The sequence below is a fragment of the Melospiza melodia genome, chromosome 4 (assembly GCF_035770615.1).
Source record: "Melospiza melodia melodia isolate bMelMel2 chromosome 4, bMelMel2.pri, whole genome shotgun sequence".
In the NCBI taxonomy this organism is placed as follows: domain Eukaryota; kingdom Metazoa; phylum Chordata; class Aves; order Passeriformes; family Passerellidae; genus Melospiza; species Melospiza melodia.
The window spans coordinates 16,123,258-16,141,385 of NC_086197.1; the positions used below are offsets into that span (position 1 = coordinate 16,123,258).

At 41.5% G+C, this 18,128-nt stretch overlaps 1 protein-coding gene across 4 annotated transcripts in view; it reads right to left on the reverse strand.

Moving 5' to 3' along the window:
• Positions 1-18,128, reverse strand: part of TBXAS1 (thromboxane A synthase 1) — a 238,185-nt gene that overhangs the window by 169,974 nt on the left and 50,083 nt on the right. For all 4 annotated transcript variants that reach the window (XM_063154015.1, XM_063154016.1, XM_063154017.1 and 1 more), the window contains one exon: positions 6,370-6,463. In XM_063154015.1, coding sequence (XP_063010085.1) covers positions 6,370-6,463 — 94 coding nt within the window. The remainder of the gene's footprint in view (positions 1-6,369; positions 6,464-18,128) is intronic.

The window sequence follows — 18,128 nt, forward strand, 5'->3', positions numbered from 1 at the left end:
GAGCAGGCTACATAGCAAATTCCAGAGGGCTATGTGCAACCCTCTGGAATGTGCAAATGATGGTGATGAATGTGCAAATATACTCTCCAAAAGACATAACACGTGGCAAACCTCCCTAGACCATTCTCAGTTGTCATTTTAATGATGCAGAGCTCTGCTCTCACTTGGGTAGTCATTTGGCAGCTGCCACCAAAAAACCCATCAGAGGACAGTGGTCAAGGATGGCACAGAAGAGAAGTATCGTTCAGCACTGTTATCTTGGGGACCACCTCACTCATTTGTATCAGAACTCAGGCCTGGCATTGATTCACAGCCCCACTTGCTCTGTAAATATTACAAAAAAAAACATATAAACTCCCTCTGGCCTTGGAGCATCCCAGTCCATTCAAGACAGCAGTGATATCAGCTTCCCCAAGCCTAACAGGCCCCAGAGAAGTTGTCCAAAATGTTTCACCATAACCTGATCAAAAAGCAGACCTACCTATTCCACAGTGTCATCTTTATCATCTTGCAGGTGAATAAAAGAGGCTCAAGGTGAAGCAAAAGAAAGAGATTTGCTTACCCAGAAAATAAGAAAGCTTTGCCCCAGTCAGATTTGCCCACACAACAAGAGTTTGAGGAAAGCCAGGAGCAGATCAGGGTGTCTCTTCTCACTCACTGTGCTGCCACAGACAACATCATCCCCTTTCCACTTAAGAGCTACCAACGGCCTTAACCATTGCCTCTTCCTCCCTTGCAGCATTTAAGAAGGCAAGCATGAAGTGTGTCAAAAAGAACCAAAGCAGGGGTTAAAGGATACCAAAACCATGATGGTGCTCATCAATGAAGTCTGCATCTCCTTTTTAGGGGCAACTGCTGAGATCTATGGGGAGCATTCACACAGCCCTGCACAAAAATAAATGTTAGAGCTGCTCTAGAAAAAAGCCACACCATTCCTTGTAATACAAAAAGGAATTGCTTCTTCCCTCAAAGGAAGAACAGTATAGTCCAGAAGAGCAAAGGCACCTCTCATGACCACTACCACCTTCATTGCATGGGTCACCATTATTCACCAGCAAGGCAGTGAGGATTCACCCCCTTTTTCTATCACATGAAACCTACCAGGTGCTTTGTGCACCCTAATACTGTCTCAGGATCCATAAATGTTATTTAAAGTAGATGTCACGTTCATAGCAAACACAGTTATGGGAAACTGCAAGTGCAAAGAGGACACGGTGTCTCTACAGAAGGGTCCCTGAGGTGCACACACTGCTCCCCAAACACCCTGCTGAGACCCCACCAGCGCAGGGACAAGCTGGGGTGAGCTACAGCACCTGATGCTCATCTCAGAAACTGAGGTCCAGCTCTTGCTAAAGGCTGCAAATAGCATTTAGTCAAGTGGGAGACAGCCAATTGTCTCGATGTCTTGATTTCCTGCTTTAGGTTCCCACAAAGAGACACTGCACTGACTTTGTCAGGTTATCTGACAATGCCAACATCTGATCAAAGGTAACACAGACTATCAGATGAAACTAGGAAAATGCACATCTTTAAAGGGGAGAAAGACTGGCTTTATAGATGTAGAAATTTACACATAAACCAAATCTAACCCCAGGTTTTCTGTCATGTTGCAGACAGTGAAATGGCTAGATTTAGATCTGCACCAAATACCTGCTCATGCCTCCCAGTCTAGGGTGGTGGCATTCCCAGGATGTAAGAGAAGACCTGGATCACCCCAAGAGGTCTGCTCTGGCAGTCAGCAGACCACAGCAGATGCACACGGGCATCTGGGGGAGACAGACAGGTTGGTTGGTGACGCCACAGTCAACCTTTCTGGTTCCACACAAATAGCTATCAAGTTGCAAAACACACACTCCCTATCTCATTCTTCTGTTGTTTATCTGCACAAAGAAACACAAAACCATATGCAGGCTTTCACTGTCAATATAAGTCATATTATTCTTGTAATTCAATCCAGGTCCAGAGCCTGAAAGCTCCTTCTCCCCCCTTTTTGCTCCCCTCACCGTTTGCCTCTCTCCAACCTTGTTTAGGTTCGAATGCTGTGTCATTAAATTCCAGAGCAGTAAACACTGCAGCCTCTCTAAGCACCCACACAGTGCTTTCTAGGCTAAAAATTAAACATGGGGCAATTTCATTCATGCAAGGACTCTGCCTTTTATTTTCCTTTACATCCAATTTAAAGGATGCTTTTGGCAGATGCGTAATGAAGGAAAAAAAAAAATGTTTTCTCTCTGCTTCCTCCCTGCACTCCCCCCATTTCCACTCCCACCCATCAGCCATAAAACAACACAGCCCAGCCAGATCCCAAACTGAAAGCAAGACAAAGCACCCACACAGCCCCCACTTCCATTCAGCAGAAATGGGCCGCTCCGGGGTAGCCCAGGATCTACAAGTAGGCCAGACTGGAGTAAACAGAGTAAACAAAGGGTATCCTGTCCAAGCTGAGAGAGGCTAAAGAGAGGGATGTCTTTCATTAACATGCAAGGCAGGGATGCAAGCACACAGACAGTCAAAAGCACCACTGGAGCTTGCTAGGAGTAATAGGAAGAAAGCAGCACATGATCACACCACTACTGTAAGGACCCAAAGCACATCATCACTCAGCTGCACATCCCACCTAGCAAGGACCAAAACAACCCACACACCCACCACCACTCCAGAACATCAGGGCAGCCCCAAAGCTGCTGCAGCACAGCGTGGCTCTCCAGGAGGCTGAGCAGGGAGCAGTGCACACAGGTACACTACCAGGCAGTCAGGGCCGTGCAAATGTCAGAGCCAATGACATTTAAAACAGCATAGCTGTCATTTTAGGAAAGGAATGGGAAAGGGGGAGAAAAGCACAGCACAGCCATAGCAACAGGTCAAGTGTTTGCCAGAGAGAAAGGGTGATGCAGATTTGTGGCTTCTCAGTTTTCAGGGCATTTGTCACATAATAAAATCATTAGCCCGGGAATTGATAAAAGAGTTTGGTTTAGTTTTTCTGCAACCTCCTGCTATAAAGTCCATAGAGATCCACGTGTGAAAGTCCATGCTGTGCATACCCCTGTGTCAACCATTACACAGCTATCAGAAACAACCCCCATGTTTTTCCAGACTCATAGGAAAAATGCAGCACATGGAGAGGTGAGCAAACAGTCAGGAATTTGTAGCAAAACAGCAGCCTGTCGGCTGCAAGTCTGCTCAGTTATTGGAAAAAATTGAACATGCTGCTTTTTTTAAGCAGCCTAATCATATTTACTATTACAGCAGACTTACCCACCACAAATTGTTCTCATGCAATGGAAGAATTTTTAATCTAATATGTTGGACTCAGATAATTTCCCAGCTGCAGAACTGCAATAATTTCCTATCTTCCCATTGTTGAGATAAGCTGATTAACTTGGATATGTTTTAGTTTCAGAGTGTGATTATCTCCCTTTATTTTACTTGAGAGAGAAGGGTGACTTACAGTAAAATAACTTTGTTTTCCCCAAGCCAGCTCTTAAACTCTCCTTTTCTGTGATGGAGATAAGTCTTTCCTGTTGCCTTTTCCTTAGCCCTTTTACTTTCCACACTTCCTCTTCCTCTCTCAGAGACACTACATTAACAGCTACTATTATTTTACTCAAAGCAAATACACTGTTCAAGAAATCTCTGAAATAATTCTTAAAAACAAATAAAAATCTCATTAACAAAATATTTTCTTGTTTAGAACACCTTTGAAATTTTATTGAATATCCCACAACCCAGCACTACTGGTAAAATCCTGCTTGCAACTGTTCCTTTGTTTTCAGGCACATTTAAAGAAGAATTGCAAAAAAAAGGATGAGGCTTGAAGCTCTGATTACATGCACAGTGCAGCAAAACAGGAAACTCCATTTATTTCAGCAGAAGTGATTTAGACACAAGTAAGGGAGAACACAAGCAAACCCTTGAATTTATAACCATTACAAATTGCAAAATACTGCTTACACAATCTTGGTGAGATTTTTTTTGACATTAAATGTTTTTTCTTAAATTCCCAGGTCATAGATTTACTCTATTATGTCAAAGGGACTTCCTCTCCTGCTTTATTTCTTTTCCTTGCATTTCTAGTGAACATATTCCAGGAGAAAAGCCTGAATCCATAAGATGACACTTTTTGGACTGCAAGGCTGCATATGTTGAAGCCTCTTGATTTCCTTTTATCTTCCAGATCTCATTTGTGTTTAAGGCTTTTCAACCTGTGTTAATTTGCAGACCAAATTCGACGCTGGAAATGTATGAATTACACATACGCAGATTCCCATACGGCACATATCGATTCATTCCTCTTAGTCACCATTCATTAATTCTTTTGAAATAAATGTTCATGGTTGAAAAGCACAAGTTTGATGATTTAATGGGAGTGTGGCTCATGTGTTTTCCCTGCACAAGATTATCAATACTAAGAAAGAACCAGCCTGTTTAAAGGGAGACTCTCCAAACAGCTGTTTTGGTGGAATGGTCGCATAAACATGGAAGGTCAAGAACTTCCTAATGTTATATATGAAGCAACAGAACAAAAATGAACATTTTATTACTTCTTATTACACAAAGTATATAAAGTAAACCCAACCCCAAGAAGCCATTATTCATGCACAGCAGTGTCCCTCACAGCCAAGCCCCTAAAACCATCCCTGTTTCAGGTAAGGTGATGGGCAAGCCCTGGTTCTCACCTGTGGGAAAGAGAAAGTGGACAATGTCCTCTACTGACTGCAGTGAGGGCACCTGTGCCCCTGAGAATGGTCTCCTAGATGAGAACCTGCAGTATAAAAGCAGGGCTCCCATTACTGGCTCATTGCTATGGGCACTATTCTAGGAAAGCAGATCCAGAAAAAATGGCAAAATACACAAGAGGAGGAAGAAAAGTTACCAAGACCCTAGGCTCCTCCCTGCCCATTCCTACTGGCAGTGAAAGCATGGTGTAGAAGATGGGTGGTGAAATGCCAGAGTGCTGGACGTGCAGCCTGGCAGTGCTTGTGGCTTTGCACCACTCAGCTCCAAATCAGTTATTTCTCAGTATCCCAAGATACAATTTCTCAGCAACCTTTAATTTATTTTTCTTCGTAAAATGTAGTAAAATCAAAGTTAACTTAAATCAGGCTAATGCAAAAAAGTTAACTTAATGAATGCTATTCTAGTCATGAAATTTGCCTAAGAGATCATATGATCATTTTGGGTAATTTGTCAAAACCTTTCCACTTCTATCTAAAACATACCAAAATAACTTAGTCTCTAGGCACCTTTACCTAACAGCAAGTGTTAGCAGGTAACTAATGATATCTGGATTTCACCACGAAGGAGCTACAGAATGAGAGGCTTTCTGCCACCCAGCTGAATTGAAACCCTGAGAGTGAAGGTGAAAAGGTCAGCATCCCATATCACCAGAATCCCTTGAAAGTTAAAGTCACCCTGCCAATTCCAGTTCAAATTAATCTAGAGAGGATTAAGTCTACCTTTTATGCTATTTTCTAAATGAAATCAGATGTGCGTGTAAAACTGGCATTTAAAAGGGCTTTACCTAATAATGAGTCAGGTATTGACAGAACAATCACCATGAAGACCAAGGTAAGAGGCAATATATTCTCATTAATAATTCAAATCTCAGCATGGATATCGATGACCATGCACTTAACAGGGAAAACTGGGCAGCAGCTGGAGCTGGCCCAGATTTCCTGAAAAGTTGCTGGGCTGCAACAGAGAGAGACAGGAGAGATTTTACTGCAAGATTCAACGAGAGAAATGGCAGCTCCTCATTACTAAGGTATCTTGGACCCTCAGCAATACCACCAAAATGGAGCAAGGAACAAAACACAGCATTAGCAGTCTATTGAAAGAGGATGGGTGAGAAAACTAAGGGAATAAAATCTGGAAGCAAAATGCCACCACTTCCTCATAGCCCTAATATTTGCAGCACAGAGCAACAACATTGAGCAGTACCTAATTCCAGTTACTGCTTGAGAGCAAGCAACATTAAAGGCTTTAAAATAAATGTGTACAAATTGGCAAAAGTGCAAACAAACAGAAAGGTTGTAGGAGCCAAAACCACTCAGGTCAAACCAGTTGGGGCTAGTTAACATAATCTGCTCTATTCACACAACTAAGTTTGTTCCACTGAGGGCATGAACTTTCTTGGAAAAGCTCATGTAATTAACTGCAGGAGTTTACACATTTTCTTTTCCTCAAGTTTACTTTACCCTGGAATTAGAGCTGCTTACACACAACTGTTTCTACCAATTCATTCAAAAAGCTGAGTTTTGCTTGTGTGAAGAGGTGGTACCAGCGAACTGTAGGATTCCCTTCAATTCCTCCTGCTTCCTATCCACTCTTCCCATCACTTTGATTGACACAAAGGAAAACATATCCTACCTCATGGAAAAAGAGCAGGTTTCCAATGAAGGGAAGAGGTGGAGGATGTTGGATCCCTACTCTGCTTAGTTTGGAGAATGCAGATGTGGAGTACCTGGGAAAAGATAAGGTAGGAAGTTAGTTTTGGATCTTGTCATGATAGGACTTGCCACAGTAATTAGCTCAGGTGACTTCCCTGGATTCAGAGAGGGAGGAGAAGCTTTCTGTGCTGGTCAGACAGAACTGCCAGTGTGATTACACTGCTTGGCAGCTCCTCAGGTCACAAAAGTGAATGCAATGCACTGGTGCTTCAGAGAGGGCAGAAGGACCAAGTGACTCAAACACAAGCCTGCAAAATCGAGCAGTGCTATGAGAGCACTGCTCCTCTTCCCACAGAGGGTCTTGTAAGTCAGAAGTGACTCTCCAAAGCTACATGAGGCTACAAATGAGATCAAAAGAAGCATTTGGGGCTTGATTTCTGTGGCACTGTTGGGAAAGGAACTAGACAGATTTTCACATTATTTTCTTCTTCCATCACCTCTACCTATACAGATCACAGAACAAAAATTGAAACCACTCTCGGTTGTCCATGAGCCAAGACACTGTCAGTATGTTCAAGTCAAACCTAGTATTTGGGCCAGATATGCTGATTAAGTGATTTTTTCGAGCTGCCAGTCAGCAAATTAAACAAATATGAAAAATACAGAGAAACAAAACCCAGACTGAAAAGATTCATGCATCCCTTGTTACAGATGAAACTGTGGCATGTTGACAGGGACAATACTGGAAAAAAGGAAAAAGAAAACCCCAAACCCAGAGACTCTCTTTTTCCTCCCCACCCCCTTTCTTAATACAAACAATGGATTTAAGTCAATGGACTTCAATTAGTGAAACCTGAAAGAGCAGGAGCTAGCAGCAGCAGCTTTGATTACCCAAAGACACAACATTCATTGTGCAGTTCTGTTTGCTGAGATTTCCTGCAGCACGGTACTTATTTTCTTAATAGATTTTCTTTTGTGAAGGTTTTTACAAAAATCATAATTAGGAGATAGAGGTTTAATAATTTTTAAATAGCAACCATTTTCTTTTTTTAATGGGGTAGGACAAACCTTCACAAATACAAACTCCCCCACAAATCCAATAGAAATTATGTGTATTCAGTCTATGCAAGGACACTGTGTCAAGTATGACAAGGAATCATGGAGTAAAGGCACAGAAGGCAACATTTATAACACATTTTATACATATTATTGATTTCTTGGCTACTTAACTGCTTTAAAAAATATGAGATTTTCCTCAGCTGATACTCTTGGGAAAAGAAATGTTTTAACTTTAAAATGACAAAACAGCCTACATGATACATTTTCATCCCCAAAGAGAGGAATTTTTTTTTGCTGCTGCTACTGTTTGAAATCTTCCTGAAGTGTCTTTGTGTGATGGCAAAGTCCTCATCTTCAGTATGTAAACAGTGAAAAAGATTAAAATCCCTGTCATTGAAAACCTGTCAATTTTGCAGTATTCTATCCTGATGTTTTCACTGTAAAATACATGGCAGATCACAAAACGCCAGGCTACAGTTAACTGCTCATTTCACCACACACCAGACAGTCTGCAGACTCCTGGTTTTCATGTACAGCAAAGAGTGACTGCAACAGAGGCTTACACTAGACAAAGTAAATGATGTGATCACCAAATATTTTAAAAGGAAAAAAAAATAATGAGTGCCGTTTCACAAGGCAAGAAACACAGAGGCTGTGAGGACTATTTATACTTAGATGAACAGCTCATCATTGTCAGCTTCTGAACATTACTGGCAGCTTCATACAGCTGAGGATTTGCTTTCCTTTCCCCCCTCCTAATGTGGTTTTCTCCACTGCTTTTTATTCAGTTACATTTGAAGCAGGTTTTAGAAAGGTAGGGAACAGCAGTTTACAATGAGATGGGAGAGAGAAGCAGAGTCATCAAGTTACAGACTGCAATGTAACAACAAAAGGGTGAAGCCAGCAGGAGAAAAAAAGAATCTCATCAATAAACATATCTAGCTCTACTCTATGATTTTACAACATTTCTGATGTTGTTGAAACACCTGATGCTTTAGAGAAAAGAAAACAGGGTGCAAGTGACCAAAATCTGACGGGGCAGCAGGCACAAAAGAAGGATCTAACACTGCACACGTAGCCTTAACTTCGACCATTTCTAATGCAACAACTTGCTTTCTGCAGCCTTAAATATTAAAAGCTTCCCCCATCTCTGCACTATTTCAGCTCCTTCTCAATATTTTGGGTGGGGGAGAGAGAGGAAAGAGTGGTTTATAGACTTCTTTAAAAAAAAGAAGAAAAATTGTCCCGTACAACACAGAGTGAACACCAGCAACACATGAATCTGACAGCTTTGTGGCACAAACCTCTGCCTTTTGAGCCAGAAGAGGCTGATAACTCAAACAGGCCAATTAATGTGATCTGGTCACTCAGCACCTCCATGGTACACCCTTGGCTAGTAACTCAGAGCTGTATCCTCAGGGCACTGGGAAAACACTGTCCAGGTTTTATTGCTGGGATGGGAAGGTGGGCTAGAAACTGGGCAAGTGCAAAAAGGCAGGGCGGCCTTGTAGGAAAAGCCATTTGTCTGGAGAAGCTGAACATCAAAATGAAACAGCCCCAGGCCTGCCTTATCACCAGTGGCCAGTTCTCACTCTGCCACTTAATACACTTCCACATTATCACAAAAACTCATCTGGTATCAGGAACCCCCCCCTGCTGTTGCTGTGGGAACACACTGACAGTGGAACCTCAGCCAATGGACTAGAAAGGTTAAATCAAATGCAAAATCTAGAAATAGAAGAGATACTAAGAGGTGACCAAGATAACCAAAGATATGGAACCACTTCTGTGTAAGAAATAAGCTAAGAGGCTATAATCTTAATTATGGGGAGAAAAGCAACCTATGCAGGTTATGACAAATATATTTAATATCATGCAAGGCTTAAAAAATAAATTAACAGCCATTACCCAAAAGTTTAAAATAAAGTATGAAAATCCAAAAACTAATATTCAGGCGGCAGGATTAAAAAATAAACACTTTTCCAATAAATAAATATACTATCTATGGAACTCCTTACCACTGATGATGGTACTACTACCATCTACTCCAGAAGTGTAAAAAGCTTCAAAAGGTGTTAGAATAAACTAATGAGGGTGGAGGGAGGGAATCCACAGACACTTTAAGCTAGTAAATTTATCAAATGTAAGAGAAGTACATAGAAAACATTAAAGGAAAGGGAAGAAAATTCATCAAACTTATTTACTTAATCAAGGAACTAGTCTGTAAGCTTCTAATTACATAAGAGATTAGACTTTTATAAAACCTAAAGATAAAACCCCAGACACTTCAGCTTTCTTAAGAGGAAGAGAGGAATGAGTCTATGAGAAGTGAGGGGCATGAAAAGGATAAAGCTCTGATGGCAGCAACACTTATTGGACAATCTAGTACATTCTCACTCAAAAGAGAAACGTACCCTAATATTTACACAAGTACAGCTTCCTGCACAACCCTTAATTTTAAAGCTTGGCATTATATTTTGAATTAAGTGACAAGACATCAAAAAGAACCAGAGGAACATCAGCAATGAAGTAGATCAATAAACAATTCAGAAAGCCTTTGAAGACATTCAAATGGCCTCTGAGAGCAAAATGCTCTCTGTATATATTAAACACAACTGCTAAAAGGAAGTTGGCATGCTAAATTCATTCCTGTAGGCCAACATGGCAGATAGAAACTCTCAAAAATACAAACTTCTCTCCATAAAACACCGTTCAAAGAAATTAAAAAAAAAAAAAAAAAAAGAAAAAAAAAAGAAAAAGAAAAAAAGAAAAAGAAAGAAACAGATAAGTTGTGAAGGATATATAACTAACAGAACTAGCCATCTGTCCAGCCAGGTCAGTACTGACAGAAAAATACTATGCTGTCTACCATTAAGGGTGATCAATTTGTGTAGCAGACAAGATTACAGAGTTTCCAATTCTGCACCATGGAGTTCAACATCCTGTTGAAATTACCCCAGATTTTTCCCAATATAGAAAGTGCATCATTCCTTCTACATCTAAGTAATACACAACCTAATAATATCTAAAAAGCTATAAACTGGGACAGAGAGATACTATTTAATCTCATTGTTGGGAATTGGGAGCTGTGTTATTTTGCAAGACTGGGAAACAAAGTATTTTGCTGAGATAATGGAAATCATTCCTGCCAAACGAGAGACAATCGCCATGCATTTTTACCTATTTGCCTCTATTTACTTATTCCCATACCAGATCCCAGTTAACACTGGGATGTATTTTGCTCACAAAGTAGTGATAATGCACAAAATAAAGGTAGCCTCCCCAGCATTACAATGATGGGTTGTGAAAAAAAATATATTCAAAATACACAAGCATCTCTGGGAGCCCAGTCTCACCAAAACATCCCAAAGCTTGCTACAGACTTTCAGCTCTCAGCTCTCTCTGGGAAATTCTGCATTATGAACACTGCAGCAGGGTCACTAGAGAGCTGCCATCACATAAGTCTTGCCTCTTGTCTGCTCCTCAGAATATTTGAAGTAGAAAATCATCATCAGGGCCCTTTCTGACAAAGGAACACACACAAAACAGGTCGTGCAAGTGGGTGAGTGCTGCAGCCAAAGTGATACCATCCCAGAAGGATACAGCCTGTGCTGATTATTGCCTCCAGAAAGTGTAGTCACTGAAAGAAAAAACAAAACCAAACCACAAAATTAAATCAGCTGTCCATCCCCAAAGGACAGTCTCCCAGAAAATAGAAGAGAGAAAAATGGGGAAGGCAAATCGCTCTTCTTTGGTCAACAGAGGCTGCTAAATTGCCCTTTACCGTTACCAGTAATACCTCTGGTGGAAAAGGAGGGATTTGTTGAACAAAAATATACTTGGATGTGTAGAATATCAAACTCAGAGAATGGAATTATTACTACACCTCCAAAAAGAGACACTGAACATCCACAAGTATACCTCTAAGAATGAGCTGAAATTAATCTTCAAGAGACACTTTAGTCAGTTTGGGATAAGGAAATTTGAGTACTGCTATTTGATTTTCAAGCTCAACAAATCTGTACTTTTTAACCATGAATTTGTAGGGCTATAATAACAGTTTCAGGGATAATGACAACTTCCATCTAACACTTGCTCTCCTTAATCACTTGCATACATACACAGAGCCTTAATTTTGACATAATCGCACAAGAAAAAGAAAGACATTGCACACACTTGCACCATCTGCCTCCACATGGGCAGATGTTTTCCAGCTGCAAAACCTAAATTATCATAGGACATTATTTCATTGAAATATTTGCTAATACATCAGGAAGAGTGTGCAGAAAAGGCAAGATTATATGCCCAATATTAAATTTATGCCTCATCTATCTGCTAACAATCATCTTTTAATCCATACTGTTCTGGTCTGTCAAGCAATTTCCTTCATGTCTCTTAAGAGAGCTGATAGTCTCAAGAGATGGGTTGTAATAAGGCTTCAGGTTGTCACAGTGTATTTAAAGTTTTGGGGGTTGCTTTGATTTAAGTTCTAAAAATTAGCAGTGAATCAAAGCCAATTAAATGAAAAAGCCCAGGCAGAAAAAGCAACACTCTTCACCATATTCCAGAGTAGCCCTGCAAGAGACAGATGGTCTGTGCAGCAGGTCAATGACAATATTTCATCACCTCTCTCAGAGTGCAACCTCTTCACACTGGGCGGTGACTTTTCCAAATAAAGAGCAAATGAACAAGAGTCATAAATCCACAGCTTCAGCCCTTCTTTGTTGGCTCAACACCTTTAAACAAAATGATGGAGGTCAGCAGCAGCAGAGGCTGTTGGCTCCTTAGAGCAATATATAACCTTGGGAGAGGAGGTGGGAGCTCCATCCCACATGAGATGGACAAAGAGACATCCCACCACAAAGAGGAGTCTCCTCACCAGCAGGATTGTCTACAGCAGATCTGAGGTCTGGTGCATCCATGAGGCCATACCTGATGTCTGCAGCAACAGCTGGGTCAGAGCTGACAGCTAAGCTCAGCTCAAGTCCCAGCCCTGCTGCCTTAACCACACACAATGCCATCCTCTCACTCCCTAGCACCACTGGCACCATACCTTTATTAAGGAGTGGTTTATTCAAGTGCCTGTTTATCAGACTGATATTGTGGGGCATACAGAAGAAAACAGTACCACCTCAAGGCCATAGATGTTCTTGTTTCAGCCAGGAAGACTGATGTTTGTAAAAACAGGTGCATTGCTAGAAACATGGTGCTCAGAAAACAGTAAAATTCCATTACCTTTTTTTTCTCTCAACTAATTATATCTCTTAATTTTGCAAATGGACATCTCAATTAAAAGGACATGAAGTTTCAACCTTATCAGCCTTCCTAATTGCTATGCAAGATCATATCCTAGTGATGCAACTCCATTTGCAAACAACATGGCTTCAGTTTTTGCATGCATCTCAGCTGTTCCTACACCCCAGGAAGAATTGTACAGATACAGGAAGTAGTTTCATCTTTAAATTGAGAGAAAACAGTCTGCTTGGGAGTCTGATCATTCTGGGTTTTCATTGACATAAAGCAGGTACTAATGGGCCACTGGCCCATTATTTCATAGGGCCAAAAAGGGGTTGCAGCGTTGGGGTGGCTGAAGACCCAAAAAGTTACTTAGCAGCTACTTATCAAGTAGTGCTGTAGGTGCAGGCAAAGCCACACTGCATTCCCTCTAGAGCCTTCCAACCTCAGCTGCCTTTCATGTTTTATTCCATGGATTGTGGTCTACCACAGAACTTGCCTGGTGTCTGTTGCTGTCAGGGAACTGGTTTTAGAGTTCAGCTCTTGTACCACATTCAGCAACAGCACATGCAGAGCCACTCAGTGCCACCAGGAACCAACTAGCACCAGGAACCAACCACACCCTGTCAGGACAGCCCTGGGAAAGACAAAATTGCTTCAAGAGGCTGAATGCCTCCCAGTGCTTTAGGGCCAGAGACATCTCCCTTAGCTGGAGGTGAAGAACACAGTCCCATCCCCTTTTTTGGGACCAGCCTGTCAGCATACATGTGGCAGGTACCAAAGCAGTGACAAAGTAACTGGAGCAAACTCCAGGCGTTTTCCCCCTTCCAATCTCAAATGAGCTGTGGTGACAGACTGCGGGGACAGCTCACCTCCCTAGAGACAGGTCTGGATAAATGCTCAGACCTCATGATTACACAGCACATGAACTAATTCTATTTACTTTTAAGTTAACACCAAGGAGCCACCATCCATCTAGTGCACTGAAGGTGGCAGAGGTCCTATTGACCTGAGACATACATGATCAGAGCACCAGAGATCATTTCATGGTGTCAGGGAGCCTGAATTAATGGTCCACAGTCTGACTTTGTTCTGGCATTTCCTAACTTGTGTGGGCTTGACTTCACAACCTCAATAATGTGACTTTAATGCAATTTTCTTTGCAAGTCCTCATTTAAAGAAAAAAAAAACTCATTAAAAATACATCATATTGCATCATTTTGCATCCACAGGGGTCATCAAAAGACCCTAGACTATGGCAGAGACCTTTGCCAAGTGAGCTAATGGAAGGGCTGATGGAAGAGGCAGGTTGTCTTTCACACAAGGGAGCTGTGAGGCACAGCCTGCCAGAGAGAGTCTCAGTACTTCCTCAAAGAGAAAAAGCAGCAAAATTGAAGAGTTCCCAAACCAAAAGGCTAGGTTTCTTTCTGGGTACTAACATCTTACTAGTGAGTCCTCATCTGCTCCTCTGTCACTATCTCCACACCCTGCTCTTCCTCTCCATGGACCTGTCACCCACTCCAGCCAACTGCTCTCAGGGACCTGCTGCCTGGTCAGACCTCTACACACACACAGGGTGAGACTCTGCTTAGCAAAAACAGAATCAGAAACATTAGCTTAAAATTATATATCAACAGAAAAGATTCCAGTGAACATATGCTAACTGTAATTTTTCAAACATTTGCAATTTGCCCACATCAACTTTGCATCAAATTTGCGTGAGAAAGGCAAAAAGTACATCCAGTGACAAAAGCCCACCTCCTCTCAGCAAATATTGAAACCGTGCTTTAAAGCTAATATAAAAATCAGAATATCACTTCTTAAGAATAATAGGATAATGAAAAAAACCTCAATCCCCAAGAGATTCCCAAAATAAAACCAAACATTTTTCTTCTGCATTTGTCTCAGAAATTATGGAGCTCATTTTAACTGAAAATTTTCAATAACTTCACCTAAGACAGACAGCAGCCCCAGAAAACTTCAATCCTAGCTGCTTGGAGTTTGATAAGCAATAAGCAATTTAAAATAGAGTTGCATAACAGGAGCATCACACAACCTTAATTTGTAGTGCTTGCAGACCCACCTATAATTAAGTAAGCCAGACTTACAATAAAGGAAGTGCTGGCTCTCAGTCTGAGAGCACACATAAAATCTCAGCTCATAGCTAGTTATTTGATGCAGGGTCTAATCCATTATAGCACAGGGGCGACAATGACAACATTATCTGACCCTTAATTACAGGAAAGATGCTATAATGTCTGTACATACCAGACAGCATATGATAAACCTGAAATTAGTAATGGAGACACTGCCTGCTCCCTATGACTTGGAAACCAGGAGTAGTGTGATGCCACAAGGAGATCAGATCTTTATCTTTCTTGCTTTCAGGTTTTGATTCCATTTCTCTCATCTTTCCATATAGCGACAACTACAAAAAAAACCCCACTACCATGAACTATTAAATTGTACTTCACACAGACACATTTGATTTTCTAATCTTTAGGGTACAGAGGAAGCACAAGCAGCTCTCCATGTCCTGGTAGGTGGCTGACCCAGGCACATGAAGCAGCATGGAAAGACCCAGTGGAAGTCAGACTGCTTCAAGGAGCAAATGACAATCTGCTACATCATAAAACAGCACTGGTACTGGCTGCAAAGCCTCAGAATTGAACAAGAGCAGGTACCATGCATGCATCTAAATAGTGCAAGTCCAGAGCTCTGCTTTGCTGCATGATTTAATACCACTAGAATTAAAGTAAAGGGTGTACAGAGCTCCTTTCATGAAAAGCAAAGCACAGCACTGGAGTCACCAGGGAGAAACATCATTAGTTTCTGAAGGGAAGAAGAGAAAATCCTCCCAACCTCAGGGCTTGTGCACACATGAACAGTGAGAGGAAGTACAGAAGTGGGGTTCAAAGCCTTGTGGCAATACAAAAAATAAACTCTGCCTTCTTTTTTCCTTTGCATCTTATTCATGACTTCTTGAGTACCTGTGGACTGACAAGAGTTGAGCTCACAGAAAAGACGAGTAATTCTGCTTTTTCCATAATGTGAGTTCACCTTATAAAGAGGCACAGTAGACAGAGCAAAGAATATCCATAGCATATTCCCTACCCCAGGACAAGGAGAACACCTTTTAGCAACCACAGGCATGAGACAGGAGGAGCAGTGAAATTATTTCAATCACCTTTCAGTATGCTTGAGCAGTCTACCACCATCACCAGCCCCAGTAAGCTGTCGTGGGCCACTAACAAAGGCAGAAAATCGTTCCTACAAAACAGAAGATAGTTGAATAGATGCCAAACAAAGTCAAAGGAAAAGCAGAATTTCAAACAGACTGGATGAAAGGATTGCAGGAAGCAAACTTCAAGGAGATCCTCTGAACTTGAAAAACTGCCTAAAAAAAGCAGGCTCAAGTGTTACTCCCAAGTGCCATCCAGATTAAAAGCAAAACAAAGGCAATTGGGGTTTCCTGGAGCTCTGAATCACCCATTCAAGCCTAAGGAGACTGAGCAACTGACTACACACAGAAATAGCAACACTGGGTATGCATGAAATGTCAAACCCAGAACAGAATGGACTGAGAGGTGCTTTACTTCTTTAATCACTGAAAAATGCAGTAACACTGTGCATTACTTGTAAAACAGCAGTTTGTATGGTTCAGACAGAAATAAACTTTTTAAGCTGACATGCCCCTCTCTCTGGGCTGTTGTCTATTAAAAAAAAAAAGTGCTCGTTTCACATTAACTCATCTTTTGACTGCACTTTGAAGTCCATTCTGGCCATTTCTCCATGACAGAGACAAACTCCAATACTTAGGAATAATTCTCTTAACTTCATAAAGAAACCCTTGTTCAAGTCAGATAATTTTCATGTAGAGGCTGACATGGAAATGGCTTTCCTGGAACAGAGTTGATTTGCATTACTCGGTGTCATAGCACATGACAGCTTACTCTGCAGCCCACTTGTCTGGATCTTCCATAATCCAGACAGCCACAGTCCCCCCTCTCTGTAAGCAGTTGTGCACATGACAGGAAGAAACTAATTTTAATGAAGAGTCTTTGCTCTTCTATTGGTCCTGTTCTCTCTCAACCTGTCTATCTGGCAGGCTCCTGGATGCAATTTGTAATCATTGCTCCCTGCTAACAATGGAAAAGTCTATTGCTGTTGGCTGTCCCTGTGACTTGGGGGTTTTTAACATCTCACACAGCGCTGCACGAGTAATGTAGCGCACTAATCCATTAAAGACCCCCTTCCCAGCTTCTCTCAAAGGACCTGCTATTGCACCCCTGTCCCAGCTCACCCTCTCTCCTCCTGTTAAACAGCCTCAAACGCTCCTGGCACATGAAAGCAAAACGCTTCAACGCCTCCACTGCAAATTCACCAAGACAGAGACCATCTTTCCATTACATCGCACACCCTTCATGTGCACAGCAGAGCCCTGATCCTTGACAGGGGTTCCCTGCTCCTGCTGAAACAGAAATGATAAATAAATCATTAGCACCAGGTCCCCTAAAGTGGAGGGAAGTCCTGTGCACTGACACTCGATTACTTTTTAACTACCACAAGGAACTAAAATTCCACAGGGAAGTAAGGATGGCGAGTCATTAGCATGAGCGATTCACCTTCAAAGAGAGGCAAGAGGAGAGCTGGAGCCCAGAGAAACTGGTTTTCTTCACTCTCTGCAAGCACCTGGGTGCAGAGCAGTGATCTTTTCCAAGGCAGAACAAAGACACTAGATGATGATACACAGGGGTTTTAAGAGAGATTAGAAAGTTTATTAAAAAAAAAAAATAAAAGGGCTGAGAGCAGAAGAGAATGAGAGCAAGATGTGATTCAAATGACAGAAATCCTGGCAGGAAGAAAGAGGCTTGTTGAGGGAAAGGAAAGGGCCTCTTAGGCAGATGAAGTCTCAGAGAAGTCACCTACCTACTGGAGAGGGGAAACAAGATCTCAACACCACCTTGAGCAAGATATGAGGAGGAGACTTGGATATCATGAAATTAATTATTGCAGTTGAATTTGTCTATTTCTTTTCCTAACTAAAACAATGATTTTTTTTAATTATTTTTTTAAGGCTCATTACAGATCTGCATCATTATTTCCAGCTTTAGTTTGTCTCCAAGGAGCTAACTGCAAGACATGAAGTTGGATGCCTGAAGAAAAATACTTTTACTTATCTCTGGGGAGTTGGAGTTCAGTGCCTGCTGTAAGAGAGGCTAGATAGGAAGATCCAATGATGGCCAAAAAAAAAAAAAAGAGCAATGCATACAAAACTTTGAATTGGAGGAATATAAAAAAAGACACTTAGGAAAGCATTAGCAAAATCTGCTCAAACCATGCAAAGCATAATGGTGCACAGGTCTAATGCACCACACGCAGCCTGGAAGAAGGTGACCCTTCCTGGCCACTACCAGAGCTCTGAAGATAATCTTTACTTTTAAT